Here is a 26,518-nt window from a genome sequence, read left to right on the forward strand (position 1 = left end):
CACCTAAATCTATTTTTCTTTTTTCTATTTTCAGATCATACCTTTTTATATTTCTCTCTCATTTCCTCTTCTTTTCTTTCTATACAGATAATAAATATGCAAGGGGTTTTTAAGAGTATGTTAGTGGCCCCCAAGATCCAAGTGAGAAATATTAGAAAAATATTGACTGCCCCGACACCTGATGTATGCCCTTGCTCCCCAAGAATAGCAACATATATTTACTCATCAAAGTTGAGTGTGTTTGTCCAGTTCAGCACTTCATCCACTTCCCATTCCATCACAGAATCTATTCCACCATCTTCAATAGTTCTTAATAGGCCTTTTGTTGCTGTCTGAATTAAACCTACAGTTTCGTAATTTGTTGACTTAGCCTCCAGGTTTCCTGCGTAGTACCTACATATAGGAAAGGAAGAGTGATGTAAATCCTTTGAATTAGGTGACTGCAAGTGGATGCAATTAATATACATTATTGCTGTCAAACTATTTATATTGTAAACAAAGTTTTCATCCTATTTAATTTAAATACATTTAAGCCAAGTTGTATGTGATGGGATCATCTGGGAAAAAACAAAGCAGCTTAATCAACCACACTAACTAGAGAAGCCTCATTTCAAAATCACCTCTCAGTAAGTATAGAATTACAGAGTCAAAGGATCTTGGAGACCAAATAACTATCCCATTTGTTTCACAGGCAATGCAATAAACCCCGGAAGAGTAACTTTTACAAAGTTACATGGCTAATCTAAAAACTAAAACAAATTAAATATATGTAGTAAAACAAAAACAGACCCACAGATGTAGAGAACTAGCTGGTTACCACTGGTGACAGAGAAGGGGGAGGGAGTTCATACTACCATGTACAAAATAGATAAGCAACAAGGGTAGTATATTGTACAGCACAAGAAAATATAGCCAGTGTTTTATAATAATATTAAGTGGAGTATAATCTTTAAAAATATTGAATCATTATGTTGTACACTTGAAACTAATACAGTATTGTAAATCAACTATACTTCAAAAAAAACCCCACTACTTCCTCCTATCTTTCTTGAGAGGTTTAGAAGTGTAAATCCCTGTAAAACATTTAGGACAATGACTAGCACATAGTAAGCATTCAGTAAAAGAAAGCTTACATAATCCTGTGCCAAGAGATAAGACAATGACAAGACACGCCCCTGCACTCAGGAAGCTTCCACTTTGTCAGCCTTTAAATGGATAATAATTAATGAGAAAGAAAGAAAGAAAGTGAAGTCGCTCAGTCATGTCCAACTCTTTGTGGACCCCGTGGACGTAGCCTAGCAGGCTCCTCCGTCCATGGGATTTTCCAGGCAAGAGTCCTGGAATGGGTTGCCATTTCCTTCTCCAGGGGATCTTCCCAACCCAGGAATCAAACCCGGGTCTCCTACACTGCAGGTAGATGATTTACATTCTGAACCACCAGGGAAGCCCCAATAATCCACAAGAACTAATGTATTTTATTTTATTTTTTAAGAACTAATGTATTTTATAGAAGCAGGAACATACCTCTTGATTTATATTGTTTAGTAAGAGTACAAGTTATAATAAGCTATGATTTCACAATTTTTCTATAGGTCTTTGTTCAGTTATTCATTTAATATTCATTTAATATTGAGTGCCAACTGTTTGCAAAGCATCATGTACAGAGGTGAAATTCCTTCATAAAACTTGCAATCTTCTACTCTATCCTCTATTCCCTGAACAAATAGGCACGTATTTTAAATGAATGAATGAATGATGGTATCCACTGGCCCAGATTTATTAACTAATTCTCATGTCATAAGAAAAATACATTTAGAAATTAAAAAATGCTGGAAGACTGGGGGTGAATGTATTTTTTATCAATTACTCCATGTTTTACCTTTCCACATATACAAACGCTTAAGATCAGATCTGGAAACTTGGATAATATTCCTTTTTTAAAATATAATAGACAATTCAGATATCTATTTTTGCTCTCATACTTTGTTTTACAGAGAGTTAAGAAATTTTTCCAATAATAAAATTCTGTTTTGAACTCTTTAAATATTAGTCACTATTAGGTGGGCTCTAACAATCATAAAAACAAGCTAGCCAGTACAAACAGAATTGCAAATATAATAGTGATCAGAAATAAAGACTGCTTTATAATAATCATAACTTGTTTTATAGGGTGGTGTTTTAAAAGAAAACAAAAAATATAAAATTTGACTTTATAAGTGGTATTGCAATATATTCCCTTAAAATGTCATCCTTTCTAAACTAAAAAATTTCATGTTTAAATTTTTTAATTAAACTTTGTCTAAATATCATGATGGGAGAAGGCGATGGCACCCCACTCCAGTGCTCTTGCCTGGAGAATCCCATGGATGGAGGAGCCTGATAGGCTGTGGTCCATGGGGTCGATAGGAGTCAGACACGACTGAGCGACTTCACTTTCACTTTTCACTTTCATGTATTGGAGAAGGAAATGGCAACCCACTCCAGTGATCTTTCCTGGAGAGTCCCAGGGACGGGGGAGCCTGGTGGGCTGCTGTCTATGGGGTCACACAGAGTTGGACACGACTGAAGTGACTTAGCAGCAGCAGCAAATATCATGACAGGGAGAGAAATTTAAATGCAAAGACCTAGTAACAACCAAGGTTGAAACTGGAAATGAGGTTGAGGAGACCTAAAATCTGTAGGTACACAGGAAAGGACCTGATGTGAAGATCAAAGTTCTTTTAGTAAGACAGAGGTTTAAAAAAAAAATTAAGATTTTGTCAACTATTGATTATCAGCAACAGTCAAATATAAGTATTTAAATACCATAAGTGACCAAAGCACACAAAGCAAAATTTCTCAATCATCCCTTGCAACCCTAAAAAAAGGAAACAACACTCAGATATAAGGATTAATGCATTCATTCACTCAGCAAGCAAGCAACATATATTCATTAAGCATCTAGTGGATCTGAGGTCCAGTAACTAAGTTAATAGAACAGAATTTCTCTTCTTTAGGGGCTAAAAATCTAGTGGAGATGGCAGACAAATAGATAATCACAAAATCATTACAACTGAGTATATAAAAGATCTGTGGGGCACTTCAAGAGGAAGTGCTGAACTATGTCTAGGTAAGTCAGGTGGAACTTCAGAAGGAGATATTTGAGCCAAATATCAAAATATGAAGATCTTGTTGCCAGGTTGCTGAGCCAGAAAAGAGCAACCTAGGGATTTGGAGAAGGCCATGGCACCCCACTCCAGTACTCTTGTCTGGAAAATCCCATGGACGGAGGAGCCTGGTAGGCTGCAGTCCATGGGGTCGCTAAGAGTCTGACACGACTGAGTGACTCCACTTTCACTTTTCCCTTTCATGCATTGGAGAAGGAAATGGCAACCCACTCCAGTGTTCTTGCCTGGAGAACCCCAGGGACGGGGGAGCCTGGTAGGTTTCCGTCTCTGAGGTCACAGAGTTGGACACGACTGAAGCAGCAGCAGCAGGGATAAGGAATATCACTTGGGATGTAAGTGATGCGAAGCCCCAAATAGGTTTCAGGTAAGGAACTGATTTAATCAGAAATATCACCTCAAGATTTATATAGAGAGGAGCCCAGCGGGCTACAGTCCATGGGGTCGCAAAGAGTTGGACACGACTGGAGTAACTAAACAACAAATAAACAGAGGAGCTATTATCGACAAAGGGACCAACTAGAAGGACTTGCCCGGTAGAGTAGAGTTGAGGATGATGAAATGCTGCAATTGGCAATGGAGAAGTGCCAGATTCGGGAGATACTTTGGAAGCACAATTAATAAGACCTAACAATGGGTTACCTACAGGAGTTTATGAAAGGTAAGAAATGTAGGGCAACATCCGCATTTCTGGCTTGGATGACTAAGTAAATGATAGTGTCATAAACTGAGGCCGGGGGGAATACTGAAAAGAATCCCCTTTTATGATGGGAAACATAAGAAACTGAGCTTTGGACTCATTGAATTTGAGATGGAAACGACCATATAATTAGAAATACAGAGCTCAGTTATGGATGAGGACTGTTTTGAGAATAAATAAACAAAAAAAAAGAATAAATAAAATAGGAAATTATTATTCATCTGTATTAGCTTATTACGAGATGGCTCCTAGCTGGTGCTATAGCTGACTGTCAGCAAGTCTTACTGCCATTCTGTCAAAGTCAGCTGTTTCTAGGTAATGATGAGTGTACTTTGCTGTTCTGAGCCCACGACCACAGTTCCTTTGCTGTACATGGGTCGCCTGGTTGTAGAAAGTGTTGTATGGAATAAAATGATGATGGATAGGCATAACGTAATAAACGGTATTGCTGACAGAGTGATGGGGCAGAGAAATAAAATATAATACATGTTATGTTTATATATACATGAATGTTATACATGAATGTTTATCATTCTGAAGACAGAAGGGTTCCTCCTGTATTATGGGAAGGGCCCAGTATAATTAGCCCACCACTGAGTAGCCAGCATATCCCATTATGGAGGGCAAAGCTATAACTTTTGCTATACAGTCAGCTGTGACTATATAGCCAGAATGGCCTTAGTGAAGAAAAGATTACTCCTTGGAAGGAAAGTTATGATCAACCTAGATAGCATATTCAAAAGGAGAGACATTACTTTGCCAACAAAGGTTCATCTAGTCAAGGCTATGGTTCTTCCTGTGGTCAGGTATGGATGTGAGAGTTGGACTGTGAAGAAGGTTGAGCGCTGAAGAATTGATGCTTTGAACTGTGGTGTTGGAGAAGACTCTTGAGAGTCCCTTGGACTGCAAGGAGATCCAACCAGTCCATTCTGAAGGAGATCAGCCCTGGGATTTCTTTGGAAGGAATGATGCTAAAGCTGAAACTCCAGTACTTTGGCCACCTCATGCGAAGAGTTGACTCATTGGAAAAGACTCTGATGCTGGGAGGGATTGGGGGCAGGAGGAGAAGGGGACGACAGAGGATGAGATGGCTGGATGGCATCACTGACTCGATGGACGTGAGTCTGAGTGAACTCCGGGAGTTGGTGATGGACAGGGAGGCCTGGCGTGCTGCAATTCATGGGGTCGCAAAGAGTCGGACACGACTGAGCGACTGATCTGATATGATCTGATCTGATGAGTCTAAGTATAGCTTCCATCCCTGTAGCCTGAACAATTTGAGCAGTCATTGAGTTGTTTCTGTTGTTCAGTCGCTAAGTTATGTCTGACTCTTTGCAACCCCACGAACAGCAGTATGCCAGATTTCCCTGTCCTTCACTATCTCCCAGAATTTGATTAGACTCATGTCCATTGAGCAAATGATGCCATCCAACCATCTCATCCTCTTCTGCCCCCTTCTCCTCTTGTCCTCAATCTTTCCCAGCAACAATGTCTTTTCCAACGAGCTGGCTCTTTGCATTAGCTGGCCAAGGCATTGGAGCTTCAGCATCAGTTCTTCCAATGAATATTCAGGATTGATTTCCTTTAGGATCGACTGGCTTGATCTCCTTGTAGTCCAAAGGACTCTCAAGAGTCTTCTCCAGCACCACAATTCAAAAGCATCAATTCTTTAGTGCTCAGCCTTCTTTAAGGTCCAACTGTCACATTCATATATGACTACTGGAAAAACCATAGTTTTGGCTATACTGACTTTGTTGGCAAAGTAATGTCTCTTCTTTTTAATATGCTGTCTAGGTTGGTCATAGCTTTTCTTCCAAAGAGCAAGCATTTTTAAATTTCATGGCTGCAGTCACCATCTGCCATGATTTTGGAGCACAAGAAAATAAAATCTGCCACTGTTTCCACTTTTTCCCATTTATTTACCATGAAGTGATGGAACCAGATGCTGTGATCTTAGTTTTTGAATGTTGAGTTTTAAGCCACCTTTTTCATTCTCTTTCACTCTCATCAAGAGGCTGTTTAGTCCCTCTTTGCTTTCTGCCATTAGAGTGATATCATCTGCATATCTGAGATTGCTGATATTTCTCCTGGCAATCTTGATACAACTTGTGATTCATCCAGCCTGGCATTTCGCATCATGTACTCTGCACAGAAGTTAAATAAGCAGAGTAACAATATACAGCTTTGACGTACATACTGCTTTTTCCATTTTTAATCGGTACATTGTTCCATGTCAGGTTCTAACTGCTGTTTCTTGTTTTGCATACAGGTTTCTCAGGAGACAGGTAAGGTGGTCTGGTATTCCTAGCTCTTTTAAGAATTTTCCACTTTGTTGTGATCCATACAGTAAAAGGCTTTAGTGTAGTCAATGAAGCAGATGTTCTTCTGGAATTCCTTTGTTTTTTCTATAATCCAATAGATGTTGGCAATTTTCTCTCATTTCTCTGCCTTCTGTAAATCTAGCTAGTACACCTGGAAGTTCTTGGTTCATGTACTTCTAAAGCCTAGCTTGAAGGATTTTGAGCACTAGCTTGCTAGCATGTGAAATGAGCACAATTATATGGTACTTTGAACATTCTTTGGCATTGCCTTTCTTTTGGAATGGAATGAAAACTGAACTTTTTCAGTCCTGAGGCCATTGTTGAGTTTTCCAAATTTGCTGGCATATTGAGTGTAGCACTTTAACAGCATCATGTTTTAGGATTTGAAATAGCTCAGCTGGAATTCCATCACCTCCACTAGTTTTGTTTGTAGTTCAGTTCAGTCGCTCAGTCGTGTCCGACTCTTTGTGACTCCATGAACCGCAGCACACCAGGCCTCACTGTCCATCACCAGCTCCTGGAGTCCACCCAAACCCATGCCTCATCTAGGCCCTTTGGAGGGCAGTCACAAGGACATGAATATATTCAGTGCCCATTCTTAGCATCTGTCTCTGCAGACCTAATTAGACCTAATCACTGTTTTCCAACTTAATTATTTTCAAGGCCCCAATCAACTGAGAAACTTTTAGTTACTGCTCATAGTCAATAAGATTCTACCCCCTACTCATATATGAAGAGTAGCTTCCTTCAGTTGTGCTCATTGGGTGAATATCCTTTGACCACTTTCTGGGCTAACTGAGGGATTGTAATCTAGTGGCTGTCTATTTTTGGATGTTCCTAACATCCTGTGCAGATTCATGGTGAATTAGACCAAATATACTCTCCCTCTGGTAACACGTCACAACTGACTCCCGGTGAAGCCAAAAGTATGGCGATGAAGAGGAGCCAATGTAGCATAAGTAGGTGTTGAAGAAGTCTGAGCCACCTACTTATGTATCTTCCTTTGGGCTTCTGGACCTTTCAGACCCATTCTCATATATACTGGATCTACTTTATACTGAAATGATGCTGTATACTCTGTTTCACAGTTCAGTGGATTAGATAAAATCCACGTCGGTTCTTAAACATAGCATTTGGTATCCTACCGACAAGCTTCCAGTCTCTACTAGGGCCCAGTAGCTAGCCCAGAACAATTTTTCAAGTAGTTTTTGACAGAGAAAGGCACTACCTTACTCCTAAACCCTAGAAGTCTGTGCTATGATCCTCCCATTAGGATGCTTTAGAGACCTCACACAGTCTTTCACAGTCAGAGATATTTCCAACACTGTTGGGACTGCTGGGCTATGAAGCCCAAGGGGTAGGGCAGTTTGCCCCACATTATGAACCCACTACTGTGTTCTTTCTTACACCATGTCTCACTGGTGCCTGCTAGCCTTATTAGTTATCTAGTATATGCGTTGGAGCCGCATGCCCAAATGTGACATATTTTATCTCCCAAATCTAGAGAGTGTTTGTCTTCAAGGTGGATGGTGCAAGGTATAGCATCTTGTCTCTTACTTTAGAAAGGATATCCCAAAATGTCTGTGAGCTTCAGCTACGTGGCAGACCCTTAACTTTTGGCCAAGTTTATCTCCCGCCCTGTAGTGTATATTTGTCCTATTAAGTCATCCAGGGCAGCGGTCCCCAGACTTTTTGGCACCACCTCAGCTCTTCCTCAGATGATCAGGCATTAGAGTCTCATAAGTAGTGTGCAACCTAGATCCCTTGCGTGTGCAGCTCACAGGAGGGTTCATGCTCCTCTGAGAATTTAATGCCGCCACTGCTCTGACAGGAGCTCGCCCTCCACTCACCTCCTGCTGTGGGACCCGGTTCCTAACAGGCTGGGGACCACTGGCAATCTATGGCCCGGGGGATGGGGACCCCTAATCTAGGGAGTTGTTAGTTTCTCCTAACCGTGGTCAATTAGTATAAGGTCACCAGTGTAAAGGACAGGCATGATGTTCTTTGAGCACTGAGGTAGCATGCTCCTGGGGATAAGAGCAAGAGAGCTGACAGAGGTCTGAGAGTAAGATGTAAAGACACACTGTTCTTTCCATTTAAATGCAAACTCCTCTCTTTGCTTACTGATCGGGATGGGAAAGAACACACTTGCTAAGTCAACAGCAGCCTAACATATGCCAGGGACAGTGTTGATTTGTTCCATTAAAGAAACCACATCTGGAGGAAGCTTAGCTGCAATTTATGTCACTTCCACCACTTCAAATTTCCATTATTCCCAGTGAACTACAGGAACCAATTCCAGGGGAGCTTTCCCCACTGTCACCTACACTCTATAAAGAAATGGCCACCACAAGTTCATTAAGAATTCTGCTGCTCCCCTCATTTCCTAATGATTTGATGAAAAGCATTTCCTCTGGGACCTCCTGGGTTGCAGCTAGTGGGTGGTTGAGCAGATTGCATATAAAAGGAACAAACATATGCTTTACCCAAGCCTCTTTTCGAAGTCCTTTTCTACAGAGTACTCGAGAAGTTCGGGCATTTTCTAACTGTAGAGCTTTGACTGAGTTCAGGCTTTGTTAGGCCAATGTAAACACTATTTCTGGTTATTTTTTTTTTAATGTGTTTGTTTTGGCCGGACCACATGGTTTGTGGGATCGTAGTTCCCCAACCAAGGACCAAACCTGTGCCCCCTAAGGTTAAAGTGTGGAATCCTAACCACTGGACAGCCAGGGAATTTCCTGAACACCATTTCTGGATACTCAAGCCAACACATTAAATCGCTAATCTCAAGTGAGTGTGGTCATATCATTAAGTTCAGCCCAATCAACTCTTGAACACCATAGAATCCACTTTCACACATCCTTCTGAGCTCCTGTCAACACAGATTGGTAAATCCTCAGAACTCTTTTGGTTAATAAATAAGTTAGCTCCTCTTGTAGTCTACCTTATACCTCTCTGTACTGTCCTGAGATATAAGTCTCATTGTGGGCTGGAGGCAATGAGGAAATGGTTCTGGGGGAATCCTAAGGAGAATCAGCACAAGTGTGTGAGGCAACTGAGCCAGGTACAGTCATTGAAAGGCCTTTATGCAGAAAAGGGCTTGTTCCCTCAAAATACAGAGGAAGAGTTTCCTTCACCAACAGGAGAGTTTGAAGGCTCAAGCTTCTCAGGCCTTATCTATGTCTGCCCAAATAAGAGGAGAGTTAAAAAGTTGGCTTAAAGCTCAACATTCAGAAAACTAAGATCATGGCATCTTAGTTTATTCCCATTACTTCATGGGAAATAGACAGGGAAACAGTAGAAACAGTGTCAGACTTTATTTTTCTGGGCTCCAAAATCACTGCAGATGGTGATTGCAGCCATGAAATTAAAAGACGCTTACTCCTTGGAAGGAAAGTTATGACCAACCTAGATAGCATATTCAAAAGCAGAGACATTACTTTGCCAACAAAGGTCCGTCTAGTCAAGGCTATGGTTTTTCCAGTGGTCATGTATGGATGTGAGAGTTGGACTGTGAAGAAGGCTGAGTGCCAAAGAATTGATGCTTTTGAATTGTGGTGTTGGAGAAGACTCTTGAGAGTCCCTTGGACTGCAGGGAGATCCAACCAGTCCATTCTAAAGGAGATCAGTCCTGGGTGTTCTTTAAAGGAATGATGCTAAAGCTGAAACTCCAGTACTTTGGCCACCTCACATGAAGAGTTGACTCTTTGGAAAAGACTCTAATGCTGGGAGGGATTGGGGGCAGGAGGAGAAGGGGACGACAGAGGATGAGATGGCTGGATGGCATCACCGACTCGATGGACATGAGTTGATTGAACTCTGGGAGTTGGTGATGGACAGGGAGGCCTGGCGTGCTGCAATTCATGGGATCACAGAGTCAGACATGGCTGAGCAACTGAACTAAACTGAACTGAGGTCTCATGGTTCCACTTCTCCAATAATGCCCTTAGCTTAGTGCACAAGACCTGTTTAGTTTTTTCATTACATTGCAAGCACTGTTTGTGACCCTTTCAGTCACACCTGGATTGCCTCCAGCTCACCCTGCAACCACAGGAGATGAAGGAGTACTCCATGGACATCTTCTGATTGCCTGAACATGTTCTTTTAACATTTTTTACAGCTTATTGAGCATAAGTGATAAATAATAAATTGTGTTTAAGCTCTACAATTTGAAGAGTTTTGAAAAGTATGTACTTGTGAATCCATCACTATAATAAAAGAAATGAATATATCCATCACCCCCAAAGTTCTTGAAGTACTTGGTATCCTTCCTGCCCCCTTTCCCCAACCCTCATCTCCAGATAACTTCTGATCTGCTTTGTGCCATTCTAGATTTGTTTGTATTTTCTATGCTGCTGCTGCTGCTAAGTCGCTCCAGTCGTGTCCAACTCTGTGCGACCCCATAGACGGAAGCCCACCAGGCTTCCCCATCCCTGGGATTCTCCAGGCAAGAACACTGGAGTGGGTTGCCATTTCCTTCTATAATTTGATATAAATGAAATCATTTATGTACTCTCTCTCAACTGATTGCTTTCATTCAGCATCACCATTTTGAAATTCATCCATGTTTTTATGTATGAATAGTTCATTCCTTGTACTGCCAAGTAGTATTCCTTTGTGTAGATACATCATAATTTGTTTATCCATTGACATTTGGGTTGATGGGTTGTTTCTGGTTTGGGGCTATTACAAATAAAGCTGCTATGAACTTGTATTACCATCTTTCTGTAGACATATGTTTTATTTCTAGTGGGTAAATAACTGAGTAGAATGGTTGGATGAAATGGTAGATGTGTGTTTAACTTGTAAAATTAAAAAAAACAACAACTGTCAAACTGTTATCCAAAGTAGGTGTACTAATTTGCATTTGTTCTGTATCCATGCCAAAAATTGCTAGGACAGAATATTTTAGCCATTCTAGTGGTTGTATAATGTTTTCTCACTACAGCTTTGGTTTGCACTTTCCTAATGACTAATGATGATTGTCATTAGTCACTTGTACTTACTTTCTATCTGCATATTCATTGGTAGTGTTCAGATCATTTGCCCATTTTAAAATTAGGTTGTCTTCTTATCACTAAATTTTGAGTTTTTTTTTACATATTCTAGTTACAAGACTTTTATCATGTACATATTTTGCAAATGTTCTCTTCCTGTCTGTGACTTGCATTCGTATTTTTGCAAAAATGTCTTTAGCAGAGCAAAAGCTTTTAACATTGATGAAATGCAATTTAACGCTCTTTTCTAATTCATGCCTTCTATGTCCTACTTATGAAATCTTTGCTAGAACCATAGACACTAAAGTTTCCTTGTTTGCTTACTTTTGGATAAGTACTTACTTGGTGTTAACACTCACTTTTTTAAGGTCTCATAAAGTGCTTTTTTTTTTTTCAGAAAAATACATACTTTTCAGATTATTTTGCATTATAGATTATTATAAGATATTGAATATGTTCCCCTATGTTATACAGTAAATTCTTGTTACTTATCTATTTAATATATAATATTGGATGCTGGGGCTGAAACTCCAACACTTTGACCACCTCATGCAGAGTCGACTCATTGGAAAAGACCTTGATGCTGGGAGGGATTGGGGACAGGAGGAGAAGGGGATGACAGAGGATGAGATGGCTGGATGGCATCACCGAACTCGATGCACATGAGTTTGGGTGAACTCCGGGAGTTGGTGATGGACAGGGAGGCCTGGCATGCTGTGATTCATAGGGTCGCAAAGAGTTGGATACGACTGAGTGACTGAACTGAACTGATTGTATCTATATGAATAGTTTGTATCTGTTAATCCCATTATCCTAAGTTATCCCTCCCCACATTTTCTCCTTTGGTAATTGTAAGATTGTTTTCTATGTCTGTGAGTCTGATTCTGTTTTGTATGTAGTTTCATTTGTATTATTATTAGATTCCACATATAAGTGATATCATGTAATATTTGTCTTTTCTTTATCTGACTTACTTCACTCAGTATGGTATTCTTCAGGTCTATCCATGTTGCTGCAAATAGCATTATTTTGTTCTTTCTTATGGCTAATATTCCATTTTATATATATATATATGTATACACATATATATAGTATATATACATATACCATACAAATCAGTGGCACAGTGGTAAAGAATCTGTCAGTGCAGGAGACGCAAGAGACATGGGTTTAATCCTTGGGTTGGGAAGATCCACTGGAGTAGGAAATGGCAACCCACTCCAGTATTCTTGCCTGAAAAATTCCATGGACAGAAGAGCCTGGCAGTCTACTGTCCATGGGGTCACAAAGTGTAGGACACAACTGAGGGACTGAGCCCACACACACACATATAAATGTATACCACATCTTCTTAAACCAATTATTTACTGATGGGGACTTGGGTTGCTTCCATGTCTTGGCTATTGTAAATAGTGGTGCTATGATCATTGGGGTACACGTATTCTTTCAAATTAGCATCTCTGTCTTTGCTGCATACATGGCCAGGAATTATGGGATTGCTGGATCATATGGTAGCTCTATTTTTAGTTTTTTAGGGAACCTTTTTACTGTTTACCATAGTAGCAGCACCAATTTACATTCCCACTAACAGTATTAGGAGGATTCCCTTTTCAACACACTCTCTCCAGTATTGACTATTTGTAGACTTTTTGATGATTGCCATCCTGATATGTGTGAAATGATACCTCACTGTGGTTTTGATTTGCATTTCTCTAATAATTAGCAATGTTGAGCATATTTTCATGTGCTCACTGGCCCTCTGTATGGCTTTGGAGAAATGCCTATATAGATCTTCTCATTTTGTGATTGGATTGTTTGTTCTTTAGATATTGAGTTGTATGCACTATAGAGTTCATTCTTATATTTAGATCTATGATATTTTTCAAATTAAGTTATATATGACGAAAGGGCTCCAGGTGGTACAGTAGTAAATAATCCACCTGCCAGGCAGGAGATGCAAGTTCGATCCCTTGGTAGGGAAGATCCCCTGGAGAAGGAAATGGCAACCCACTCCAGCATCCTTGCCTGGGAAATCCCATGGACAGAGGATATATGGGATCCTCTGTCCATGGGGTTGCAAAGAGTTGGACACAATTTAGCGACTAAACAACAATATGAGATAAAGATCAAGATTTATTTCTCTGCATTTGAGTATCCAATTTGTTGAAAAGAATATCCTTTACCAACAAAATTGCCTTGGTATATGTATTGAAACTCAACAACATGTGTTTGGGTCTATTTCTCAACTCTCTATTCTGTTCCATTGATCTGCATGTCTATCTTAAAGCCAGTACCACCACATCTTGATTATAGTAGTTTTATAATAAGTCTTAAAATGAGGTAATGTAAGTTCTCCAATTTTTTTCCAAAATTATTTTGATTATTCTAGTTCCTTTGCATTTACATGAAAGTTTTCAAGTCTACTTGTCAATACACATACACACAACCAGCTGGAATTTTTGATTATGATTACATTGACTATATACATCAATTTGGAGAGACTGATCTTAACAATATTGAGTCTTCTGATCCATGAATATCTTATAGCTCTTTGTTTAAGTCTTTAAGTTTTATGAACAGTGTTTATTACTTTTCAGTGTACAGGTCATATAGATTTTTCCTTCAATTTATGCCTAGGTATTTCATATTTGCTGATGCCACTGTAAATTTTTAATTTTGATTTCTAATTGTTTGCTGCAATACAATTGGTTTCTGTATCTTACAACCTTGATAAATTCACCTGTTAGTTCCAGTAGCTTTTTAATAGATTCCTTCAAATTCTGTATTTAGATGGTCATATCAATTTAGTTAAGGCATTCAGCTGTGTCTCTTTGCAACCCCATGAACAGCAGCACTCCAGGCTTCCCTGTCCACCACCAACTCCCCAAGCTTGCTCAGACTCATGTCCATTGAGTCGGTGATGCCATCCAACCATCTCATCCTCTGTCATCCCCTTCTCCTGCTTTCAATCTTTCCAAGCATCAGGGTCGTTTCCAATAAGTCAGCTCATTGTATCATGTGGCCACATTATTTGGAGCTTCAGCCTCAGCATCAGTCCTTCCAGTGAATATTCAGGGCTGATTTCCTTTAGGATGGACTGGTTGGATCTCCTTGTAGTCCAAGGGGCTCTCAAGAGTCTTCTCCAACACCACAGTTCAAAAAGCATCAATTCTTCTGTGCTCAGGTTTCTTTACCTTCCAACTCTCAAATCCATATACGACTACTGGAAAAACCATAGTGTTGACTAGATGACCTTTGCTGGCAAAGCAGTGCTTCTTCTTTTTAATATGCTGTCTAGGTTGGTCATAGATTTTCTTCCAAGGAGCAAGCATCTTTTAATTTCATGGCTGCAGTCACCACCTGCAGTGATTTTGGAGCCCAAGAAAAATAAAGTCTGTCACTGTTCCCATTGTTTCCCCATCTATTTGCCATGAAGTGAGGAGACCAGATACCATGATCTTAGTTTTCTGAATGTTGAGTTTTAAGCCAGCTTTTTCACTCTCCTCTTTCACTTTCCTCAAGAGGCTCTTTAGTTTTTCTTAACTTTAAGCCACAAGGGTGGTATCATCTGCATATCTGAGGTCATTGATATTTCTCCCAGCAATCTTGATTCCAGCTAGTGCTTCATCCAGCCCAGTATTTCAAATTGCCAACATCCATTGGATCATAGAAAAAGCAAGAAAATTCCAGAAAAACATCTACTTCTGCTTCATTGACTATGCTAAAGCATTTGACTGTGTGGATCACAGTCAAACTGTGGAAAATCCTTAAAGAGTTGAGAATACCAGATCACCTTACCTGCCTCCTGAGAAACCTGTATGCATGTTAGGAAGCAAAAGTTAGAAGTGGACATGGAACAATGGACTGGTTCCAAATTGGGAAAGGAGTACGTCAAGTCCATATATTGTCACTCTGCTTGTTTAAGTTATATGCAGAGTACATCATACGAAATGCCAGGCTGGATGAAGCATAAGTTGGAATCAAGACTGCCATGAGAAATATCACTAACCTCAGATGATCATGTCAACTGTAAATAAAGATTATTTTAGTTCTTCTTTTCCAATCTCAGTGTCTCTCCCACCACTTCACCCTGCCACCCTTATTGCACTAACGAGGACATCCAGTGCAATGTTGTGAAGAAGTAGTGAGTGCAGACATCTTTGTTTCTGATCTTAGAGAGAAAGCATTCAGCCACTCACCATTAAGTATCATGCTGGCTGCAGGCTTTTCATAGATGATCTTCATCAAGTTGAGGAGGCTCTCATCTATTCTTAATTTGCCAAGAATTTTAATTACAAATGTTAGCTAGACTTTTGTAAATACTTTTTCTGCATCTTTTTGAGATCATCATATCCAGTTTTCTTTTTTAAGTCTGCAAATTTGGTGAATTGCATTGATTGATTTCCAAATGTCAAACCAATCTTGTATTCCAAGGATAAACTCCATTTGTTTATAATATTACTTATTATCATGTTCATGAGAGAATATTGGTTTGTTATTTTCTGTAGTTTTTCCCCCTCATAAACCTTGAGTAGTTTTTTATCAGATAACACTAGTCTCATAGAAAATGATATAAATTTTCCTGTAAGTACTTCTTTAGCTGCATTCCCCCAGTTTTAGTATGTTGTCTTTTCATTTTTTGTTAAACCAAAAATATTTTCAAGTTTCTTTTGTGACTTCTTTGACTTATGGATTATTTGAAGATATGCTGTTTAATATCCAAGTATTTGGAGGTTTTCCAGAAATCAAGAAATGTTTCTGTTATTTTACTCTGTTTTAAATAATTTTTAATTTCATCATGATTAGAAAACTTCCTTTGTATGATTTTAATTCTTTTAAATTTGTAGGTATTTATTTCATGGCCCAGATATGGTATATTTTGGTGAAGGCTTTTCATGTGCACTTGAAAAGAATTTGTTTTCTTTGGTTGAGTTCAGTGCTCTATAAATGCCAATTATATCAAGTTGGTTGGTCGTGTTACTCCAACCTTCTATGCTGCTGCTGCTGCTAAGTCGCTTCAGTCGTGTCTGACTCTGTGCAACCCCAGAGACGGCAGCCCACCAGGCTTCCCCGTCCCTGGGATTCTCCAGGCAAGAACACTGGAGTGGGTTGCCATCTCCTTCTCCAATGCAGGAAAGTGAAAAGTGAAAGTGAAGTCGCTCAGTCGTGTCCTACTCTTAGCGACCCCATGGACTGCAGCCTACCACGCTCCTTGGTCCATGGGATTTACTGTCCACTTTAGGCAGACTTTCTCTGGTTGTGGCCAGCAGGGGCTACTCTTTGTTGCAGTGTGTGGGCTTCTCATTGCTGTGGCTTTGCTTGTTGTGGAGCACAGGTTCTGGGTACACAGGCTTCAGTAGTTGTAGCTCACAGGCTCAACAGTTGTGACCTGCATGCTCTAGAACGCAGACTCAGTAGTTATGGCACATGGGCTTAGTTGCACCATGGCATGTGGAATCTTTCTGGACGAGGGATTGAACTTGTGTCTCTTGCATTGGTAGGCATTTCTTATCCACTACACCACCAGGGAAGTCCAGTAATTATGTAATGTTTGATGAAGTTTTTCAATATAAGAGAAAAAGAGTATAATTGTGGAATCAGATACTTAAGTATAACTTGATTGGCAATATCAATATTAGCTCATTACTTTGCAGTATAAAAATGTTCAGTTCATTCGCTCAGTCGTGTCTGACTCTTTGAGACCCCATGAACCACAGCACGCCAGGCCTCCCTCTCCATCACCAACTCCCGGAGTTCACTCAAACTCACATCCATCAAGTCAGTGATGCCATCCAGCCATCTCATCCTCTGTCGTCCCCTTTTCCTCCTGCCCCCAATCCCTCCCAGCATCAGAGTCTTTTCCAATGAGTCAACTCTTCGCATGAGGTGACCAAAGTACTGGAGTTTCAGCTTTAGCATCATTCCTTCCAAAGAACACCCAGGGCTGATCTCCTTCAGAATGGACTGGTTGGATCTCCTTGCAGTCCAAGGGACTCTCAAGAGTCTTCTCCAACACCACAATTCAAAAGCATCAATTCTTAGGCGCTCAACCTTCTTCACAGTCCAACTCTCACAACCATACATGACCAGTGGAAAAACCATAGCCTTGACTAGACGGACCTTTGTTGGCAAAGTAACGTCTCTGCTTTTGAATATGCTATCTAGGTTGGTCATAACTTTCCTTCCAAGGAGTAAGCGTCTTTTAATTTCATGGCTGCAGTCACCATCTGCAGTGATTTTGGAGCCCAAAAAGATAAAGTCTGACACTGTTTCCACTGGTTCCCCATCTATTTCCCATGAAGTGATGGGACCAGATGCCATGATCTTAGTTTTCTGAATGTTGAGCTTTAAGCCAACTTTTTCACTCTTCTCTTTCACTTTCATCAAGAGGCTTTTTAGTTCCTCTTCACTTTCTGCCATAAGGGTGGTGTCATCTGCATATCTGAGGTTATTGATATTTCTTCTGGCAATCTTGATTCCAGCTTGTGCTTCTTCCAGCCCAATGTTTCTCATGATGTACTCTGCATATAAGTTAAACAAGCAGGGTGACAATATACAGCCTTGACGTACTCCTGTTCCTATTTGGAACCAGTCTGTTGTTCCATGTCCAGTTCTAACTGTTGCTTCTTGACCTGCATTCTCAAGAGGCAGGTCAGGTGGTCTGGTATTCCCATCTCTTGAAGAATTTTCCACAGTTTATTGTGACCCACACAGTCAAAGGCTTTGGCATAGTCAATAAAACAGAAATAGATGTTTTTCTGGAACTCTCTTGCTTTTTCCATGATCCAGTGGATGTTGGCAATTTGATCTCTGGTTCCTCTGCCTTTTCTAAAACCAGCTTGAACATCTGGAAGTTCACGGTTCACATATTGCTGAAGCCTGGCTTGGAGAATTTTGAGCATAACTTTACTAGTGTGTGAGATGAGTGCAATTGTGCAGTAGTTTGAGCATTCTTTGGCATTGCCTTTCTTTGGGATTGGAATGAAAACTGACCTTTTCCAGTCCTGTGGCCACTGCTGAGTTTTCCAAATTTGCTGACATATTGAGTGCAGCACTTTCACAGCATCATCTTTCAGGATTTGAAATAGCTCAACTGGAATGCCATCACCTCCACTACCTTTGTTCGTAGTGATGCTTTCTAAGGCCCACTTGACTTCACATTCCAGGATGTCTGGCTCTAGGTGAGTGATCACACCATCATGATCATCTTGGTCGTGAAGATTTTTTTTGTACAGTTCTTCTGTGTATTCTTGCCATCTCTTCTTAATATCTTCTGTTTCTGTTAGGTCCATACCATTTCTGTCCTTTATCGAGCCCATCTTTCCATGAAATGTTCCCTTGGTAGCTCTAATTTTTTTTGAAAAGATCTCTAGTCTTTCCCATTCTGTTGTTTTCCTCTATTTCTTTGCCTTGATCGCTGAGGATGGCTTTCTTATCTCTTCTTGCTATTCTTTGGAACTCTGCATTCAGATGCTTATATCTTTCCCTTTCTCCTTTGCTTTTTGCTTCTCTTCTTTTCACAGCTATTCGTAAGGCCTCCCCAGACAGCCATTTTGCTTTTTTGCATTTCTTTTCCATGGAGATGGTCTTGATCCCTGTCTCCTGTACAATGTCATGAACCTCAGTCCATAGTTCATCAGGCACTCTATCTATCAGATCTAGTCGCTTAAATCTATTTCTCACTTTCACTGTATAATCAAAAGGGATTTGATTTAGGTCATACCTGAATGGTCTAGTGGTTTTCCCTACTTTCTTCAATTTTAGTGTGAATAAAAATGTAATACCTATCATTTAAAAAATTGTGGTACAACCAACATAAACTTTATCATCTTAACTATTTATCTTGACTATTTTCAAGTGTGTAGTTCATTAGTTGGTTAATTACTTTTTAAAGAGGTTTAAGTAGTAAGAAGAAAATTCTGTACATTTACTTAACACAGTTACCATTTTTGGTGTTCTTCATTCCTGTATGTATCTAGATTTTTACTTAGAATCACTTTTCTTCTTCAGCTTTTATCTATCTGAAAAGGTTTCCTACCTTTTTGTTTTATTTTTTAAATTAATTAATTTATTTTATTTGAAGACTAGTTTACAATATTGTAGTGGTTTTTGCCCTACATTTGACATGAATCAGCCATGGGTGTTTTGCTGAGTTGGCTGATATTATTTTTTCTTCTCAGGGGTCTATTTTCCTGCTTCTTTGAATGTGTGGCAATTGATTACTACATGGTAGACATTGTTAATTTATATGATTTTGAGTACTAAAGTTTTTTTTTATTCCTTTAAATATCTGGGGAGTTTGTTCTTGTATGTATGTGGTGTGTGCTCAGTTGCTCAGTCATGTTTGACTCTCTGCATCTCCCCGGACTGTAGCCCACCAAGCTCCTCTGTCTGTGGGATGTCCCAGGCAAGAATACTGGAGTGGGTTGCCATTCCCTTTTCCACTGTTCTTATATACTGTCAAGTAAACTTGGATATGATTTGATTCCTTTGAGACTTGCTTTTAATATTTGTTAGATAGGTCCAGAATGCCTTTTAGTGTAATCCTTACATGTCAGTTTCTTTAGGGGACAAAAAAAGGTTGAGAATGGTATACAGCAAGTCTAGAAGATACGGAAGTCACTTCAGTCGTGTCCAACTATTTGTGACCCCAAGGACTCTAGTCTGCCAGGCTCTTCCGTCCAAGGATTTTCTGGAAGAATACTAGAGTGGGTTGCCATTTGCTTCTCCAGGGGATCTTCCTAACCCAGGGACTGAACCTGGTTCTCCCTCATTGCAGGCAGACTCTTTACCATCTGAGCCACCAGGGAATGCCTATGCCTGGCGAATAGGTCATATTAATCTCACATATAAAAGTAAATGCTGATTTTCATCTCATGTGGCAAAGACTGTGATTTCCTTGAGGTCAAAGAGAATTTGTCTTTTTCCACTTATATCTTAGATATTAACAGTCTCTAGCAAGCATTTATTAAATATTTGCTTTCATTGTATTTTTAAAAAATAACTGTAACCTTTCATCTTATTTTTAAAATAACATGTGATTATTTTTACTAGTGATAGCAATTTTTGAAAATATATACTTCTTTAATAATTCTAAGTATTTCATCAACCTACATTTGCTGCATCCATTGTATTTTTCTAATTTTTCTTTTCTTTTCCATATCTTGCCTTCTCTTCAGTTTGGAGAAATGGAATTCACTTTCCTTTTTGTCTCCCATCATCACATTTTCAGTAGGCCTCCAAAACTATTGAGAAATAAAAAATGAATACACAAAATATTAAATTACTGATTGTGAGGTTATCTGACTATAAACAAGAACTTCTGTGTGTTCAGTAGGAATATACCAAGGTAGAAATAGAGGAGAGGATAGACCCTTTTAAGATATTTCTAATTAAGTGAATAGCACATTGAGCCTTAAGAGACACATGCCATAGAAAAACTAAAGAGAATTAGTGTACTGAGGTAGTATTTAATAAGTATTTGTTGAATGAATAAGTGAATAGATATATTCTAGGAGTGTTTTAGTTTCTCATAAGAACAGAGCTGACCAGTAGGTGCTACTGACTTTTGAAGACTCTAATCCTCAGTACTTTGGCCACCTGATGGGAAGAGCCAACTCACTGGAAAAGAAAAGACCCTGATGCTGGGAAAGATTGAGGGCAAGAGGAGAAGAGAATGACAGAGGATGAGATGGTCAGGTGGCATCACTGACTCAATGGACATGAGTTTGAGCAAACTCAGGGAGACAGTGAAGGACAGGGAAGCCTAGTGTGCTGCAGTTCATGGGGTCACAAAGAGTCAGACACAACTTAGCAACTGAACAGTAACAACAAATCCTCAAGGAATATGGGCACCCTCCAAGAATACAGAAGTCTCACCATTGTATCTTAAGACTTCGTGATTTCCCCATATGATGCTTATACTAGCTGGTTGCTTGTTTTCTTATTTCCAGTTCATTCCTCCTCCCTCACCACATACACATTAAATAACAAAGAGGAGAGTTTATCCCCCACAACACTCTGAATTTGCCTATTAAAGCACTGTACTGAAATATCCTGTTTACTTGACTCTCTCCTTAATTAAAAGGCAAACTACTTCAGTGGAGGAATATTTTTATTTACCATTGCTTATTAAGCATCTAGTAAAATGCCATATATCTGACTGGTATGCAACAAACTTTGTTGACTGAATGAATTCACACTTTGATCATTTTTCATACTTAGTATATCCAATATACCACATTCTACAATTTGTATATCAGAGATTGAGGGATTTGAATGAAGATACTTGAGCCATATAAACAAACATCCAGAACTATACAACCAGATAATGTTAACTTTTAAAATATAAGTTAACAAATATCCTTGGATAAAAAATATTTCCACAAAAAGGAGATTAAACAAACATGTCTATAGAAAAATTCTCAAATCATATATATGCATTAGAAACCATGTATATTTTAAATCATTCTGTTTAGTTCATATAAATACATGTTATATTTTTCAACACCATGAAAACCCAAGTGATTTCCCACTAGGGTCTGCTGTTACAAGCTCTGTACAAAAAATGGGATATTACTCTCAAGAACACCCACTTCTTGTCCAGGGATTAATTACAGTCAGTAACATCTTCAGATTTGCTTTATTATAAAGATGGGTAATTGCTGAGTGCCAGAGAGTATCTAAAGATGGTCTAGACTCAAAGCTGATTATTAAAAGCAGAAGTAGATGTTAAAAAAAAAAAGATATATTAAAAAAAAAGATATATTGCTGAATCTTGAAGTATACTAGTTGCCCCAGAGTAGTTAAGCAAATTTTATCAGTTAAATTAGTAGAATTTATTATTTTTTAAAAAATCTGAAAATTAACTTTCAGAAAGACAGATAGGTTTCTAAGCATATAACATAAAAAATTATTAATATTTATCTGTTCTTACTGTCTCACAAACAGGCCTCCAGCCATTGTTCTCTATACGACGATACCAGCCACTGTAATCCTCTTCCTGAAGATCATCACTTTTAATATGAGATCTATGTTTTGCTGGAAGTTTTGTGTAGTCTCTAGGGCTATTAGCACACAGATCTTCAATATGTCTGTGAGTGAAAATTTTATAGTATATTTCAGGTGGAAATTTAACCTGTAGATGGAAAAGTTAAAAGAACCATATCAATTTAATTAGGAAAATGGTCTATGTTTTTTAAAATTACATCTTTTAAATTTTATATAAATGTGCTTTAATACTACTAAATAAGAATGTATTCATACTTACACCACCTAATCTGAATCGTACATTAATACCAGCAGCAGCATCTAGAAGTTCTGCCTATAAAAAAAAATTAGTTTTCAACATTCTATATATATCAGTTCATAATTTCTCTATTATATTAAATAGCTACTGAATATTGATTACTTATGAAATAGATGAAGTGAATAAACCTCAAATAGTTAATTTTAAATTAGAAAGTATCCGAATTTATTTTTTTATAGATACTCAATAAGTAAAACAATTTACATGATAACTGGGAAAATGATACCAAATTATGTTTCCTTTCTATGTAATGTAAAAGTTTAAGTGCCAGGTGATTTATAGTCATAAAATGGATGAGTTTTTTTTTACACGCCTCAAATATATTTTCATATTAAATATTATCTTCTAGGTTGGGAAGATCCGCTGGAGAAGGAAAAGGCTACCATTCCAGTATTCTGGCCTGGAGAATTCCATGGACGGTACAGGCCATGGGGTCACAAAGAGTCAGACTCAATTGAGCGACTTTCACTTTCACTCTAGGTAGATTCAGAGAAAAAAATGTGACTAGTGAATCTGAGTTTAATACCAGCTGACCTTTCCTAGCTAGCTTTTGATTTTAAATCAAAAATCCATGTTTAAATTTTGTAAGAATTGTATATAATTGGTCTTCTAAAATTTAGTGCCCCACATCAAATGGAAAATAGAGAAAAAAAATCTTGGTCCCCAACCTGTCTCCTGATTATATTAAGTTAGATGAGAAAACAGATGTTATCTTAAATTGTTCAACCTGAAATACAACATTAGTTTTGCATAATTTTCTAACTAAAAAATTAAATACATGCACACACACATGTTCCCTGATTTATGACTGGTTTGACTTACAATTTTTCATCTTTATGATGGGTGTAAAAGTGATACACATGCAGTAGAAACCATACTACTAATTTTGAATTTTGATCTTTTTCCAGGTTAGTGATACACTGTATGATACTCACTCTGTCCTGTGATGCTGGACAGCAGCAGTGAGAGAGATAGAGTATACGAAATACTAATATCAGAAATGAAAGACGGGCCATTACTACTGATTCCATGGACACTAAAAGGATAATGAACAAATATGAACAACTTTATGCCTCAAAATTTGATAACCTAAACTAAATGGATTGATTCCTTGAAAGACACAACCTATCAAAACTCACATAAGGAGAAATAGACAATCTGAATAGATCAATATCTATTAAAGATATTGAATCAATAATTAACCTTTCAAAGTAGAAAACACCATGCCTATATGAGTTCATGGGTGAATTCAACCAAAAATTTAAGGAAGACAGGGTAGTGGAAATCACCAAGCTGAACAGAGAAAACAGAAAAAAAATTTAAATAAGGATAGCTTAGGAGACCTCTGGGACAACATGAAGCATACTCACATTTGCATTATAGGGATCCCAGAAGGAGATGAAGGAGAGAAATTGGCAGAGAATTTATTTAAAGAAGTAATAGGTAAAAAATTTCCCTAACCTGGGGAAAGAAACAGACATCAAGTTTCAGGAAGCATGGACAGTCCAAAATAAGATAAACTCTAAGAGGTCCACTACAAGACACATTTTAATTAAAATAGCAAAAATTAAGGATAAAAGGGAACCTTAAAAGCAGAAAGGGAAAAATAACTAGTTACATGAAAGGAATTGCCCATAAAACTACCAGCTGACTGTTCAGCAGAAACTCTGTAGGCCAGAAGGGTGTGGCACAATGTATTCAAAGTGATAAAAGGAAAAAATCTATAACCAAGATTACTCCACCTGGCAATGCTATCATTCAAATTTGAAGTAGATACAGAGGTTTACAGGCAAGCAAAAGCTAAAGGGGTTTGGCATCACGAAACCAACTTTACAATAAACGTTAGAAGGACTCCTCTAAGGAAAAACTAGAAACATAAAAACTATGAAAGAAATATAAAAATTATGAAAGGAAAAATCTAATTCTTAAAGACAAACGCATAGTAAAGGTAGTAGATCAACTACTACTAGGTAGTAGGGAGGATAAAAGACAAAAGTGGCAAAATATCTAAATTAACAATAAGGAGTTAAGGGATGTAAAAAAAAAAAAAAGCTGTAAAATATATCAAACACATTAAACATAAGGGAGTAACAAGTACAAATTCAGGGTTGTTAAAATGCTTTCAAACTTAAGAGATCTTTAAATTTATGTGTGTGTGTGTGTGTGTGTGTGTGTGTGTGTGTAGACACACATGCACATCTCATGGTAATCACAAGCCAAAAACTTATAATAGATACACAAACAAAAAAGGAGAAAGGAACCCAAAATAACATAAAGATAGCCATTAAATCACAAGGGATTAGAGCAAAAGAAGAAAGGAACAAAAAAGAACTATAAAAACAATCAGAAAATAATTAACGAATGGTAATAACAACATGCTGCTGCTGCTGCTAAGTCGCTTCAGTCGTGTCCGACTCTGTGCGACCCCAGAGACGGCAGCCCACCAGGCTCCCCCGTCCCTGGGATTCTCCAGGCAAGAACACTGGAGTGGGTTGCCATTCCCTTCTCCAATGCATGAAAGGGAAAAGTGAAAGTGAAGTCACTCAGTCGTGTCCAACTCTTCACGACCCCATGGTCTGCAGCCTACCAGGCTCCTCTGTCCATGGGATTTTCCAGGCAAGAGTACTGGAGTGGGGTGCCATTGCCTTCTCCAATTAACAACATACTTATGAGTAATTACTTTAAATGCAAATAGACTAAATGCTTCAATCAAAAGACATAGGATGGCAGATACAAAATGGATACAAAACAGGACTCTACAATAGATCTACTTAAGATCTAGAGACACATCCAGACTGAAAGAGAGGGGATGGAAAAAGGTATTCTGTGCAATGGAAATCAAAAGAAAGTCAGGTAGGAATACTTGTATCAGACTCAGTTCAGTTCAGTTCAGTCGCTCAGTCGTGTCCGACTCTTTACTAAATAGACCTTAAAACAAAGACTGCATCAAGAGACAAAGAAGGACAATGCATAAGGATAAAAAGGATCCATCCAAAAAGAATATAAAACAATTTTAAATATAAATGCACTCAAAACAGGAACACCTAAGTATATAAAGCAAACATTAATGGATATAAAGAGAGACATGGACTTTAACACTCCATTTTCAAGAATGGACAGATCATTCAGACAGAAGATCAGTTAAAAAACACTGACCTTAAAGAGCTCTCTTTTTCTCTCGATGTGTCTGGATAATGTGTCATCAGTTTAGTGTTTTTCAAAGTACCACCTCTTAGTTTCATTAATCTTTCCTGTTTTTATTTTTGGTTTCTATTTCACTAATTTCTGCTCTGATCTTCATGATTTCATTCCTTCTATTAATTTTGGGTTTTTTTCTTTTTCTAGCTCTTTTAGATGTAAAAGAAAAGGTGCTCAACATTGCTAATCATTAGAGAAATGCAAGTCAAATCCACAGTGAGATATCCCACACTATCAGAATGGTAGTTCTTCTTCAAAAAAAAAGGGACAAGGTAAAATCAACAAAATTAGAAATAAAAAAGGAGAAACTACAAGTGAATCCTTTGCAGAAATACAAAGGATCATAAGAGACTACTACAACTATATGCCAATAAAATTGACAGCCTGGAAGAAATGAACAAATTCTTGGAAAGGTACAATTTTCAAAGACTGAACCAGGAAGAATTAGAAAAGATTAACAGACCAATCACAAGTAATGAAATTAAAACTGTAATTAAAACTCTTCCAACAAACAAAAGTCTAGGACCAAATAGCTTCACAGGAAAATTCTATCAAACATTTAGAGAAAAGCTAACACCTATCCTTCTCAAAGTCTTCCAAAAAACTACAGAGGGAGAAAAATTCCCAAACTCACTCCATAAGGCTGTTATCACTATCACCCTCATAACAAAAGCAGACAAACATATCACAAAAAAGGAAAATTATAGGCCAATAATACTAACTAATATAGATGCAAAACCCCCCAACATAATACTAGTAAACAGAATCCCACAGCATATTAAAAACATAGTATACCAAGATCAAGTGGGATTTATCCAAGGGATGTAAAG

The 26,518-nt window shown here is 38.3% G+C and overlaps 1 protein-coding gene across 1 annotated transcript in view; it reads right to left on the reverse strand.

The window, feature by feature from the left end:
- Window positions 1–26,518, reverse strand: part of C15H11orf65 (chromosome 15 C11orf65 homolog) — a 115,736-nt gene that overhangs the window by 13,549 nt on the left and 75,669 nt on the right. Inside the window, exons 4-7 of the mRNA XM_019975666.2 lie at window positions 22,452–22,505; window positions 22,119–22,319; window positions 20,297–20,427; window positions 223–393 (exon numbers count right to left, since the gene is read on the reverse strand). Of these exons, the coding sequence (XP_019831225.2) occupies window positions 223–393; window positions 20,297–20,427; window positions 22,119–22,319; window positions 22,452–22,505 (557 nt within the window). The remainder of the gene's footprint in view (window positions 1–222; window positions 394–20,296; window positions 20,428–22,118; window positions 22,320–22,451; window positions 22,506–26,518) is intronic.

The sequence above is a fragment of the Bos indicus genome, chromosome 15, assembly GCF_029378745.1.
Source record: "Bos indicus isolate NIAB-ARS_2022 breed Sahiwal x Tharparkar chromosome 15, NIAB-ARS_B.indTharparkar_mat_pri_1.0, whole genome shotgun sequence".
Taxonomy (NCBI): Eukaryota; Metazoa; Chordata; class Mammalia; order Artiodactyla; family Bovidae; genus Bos; species Bos indicus.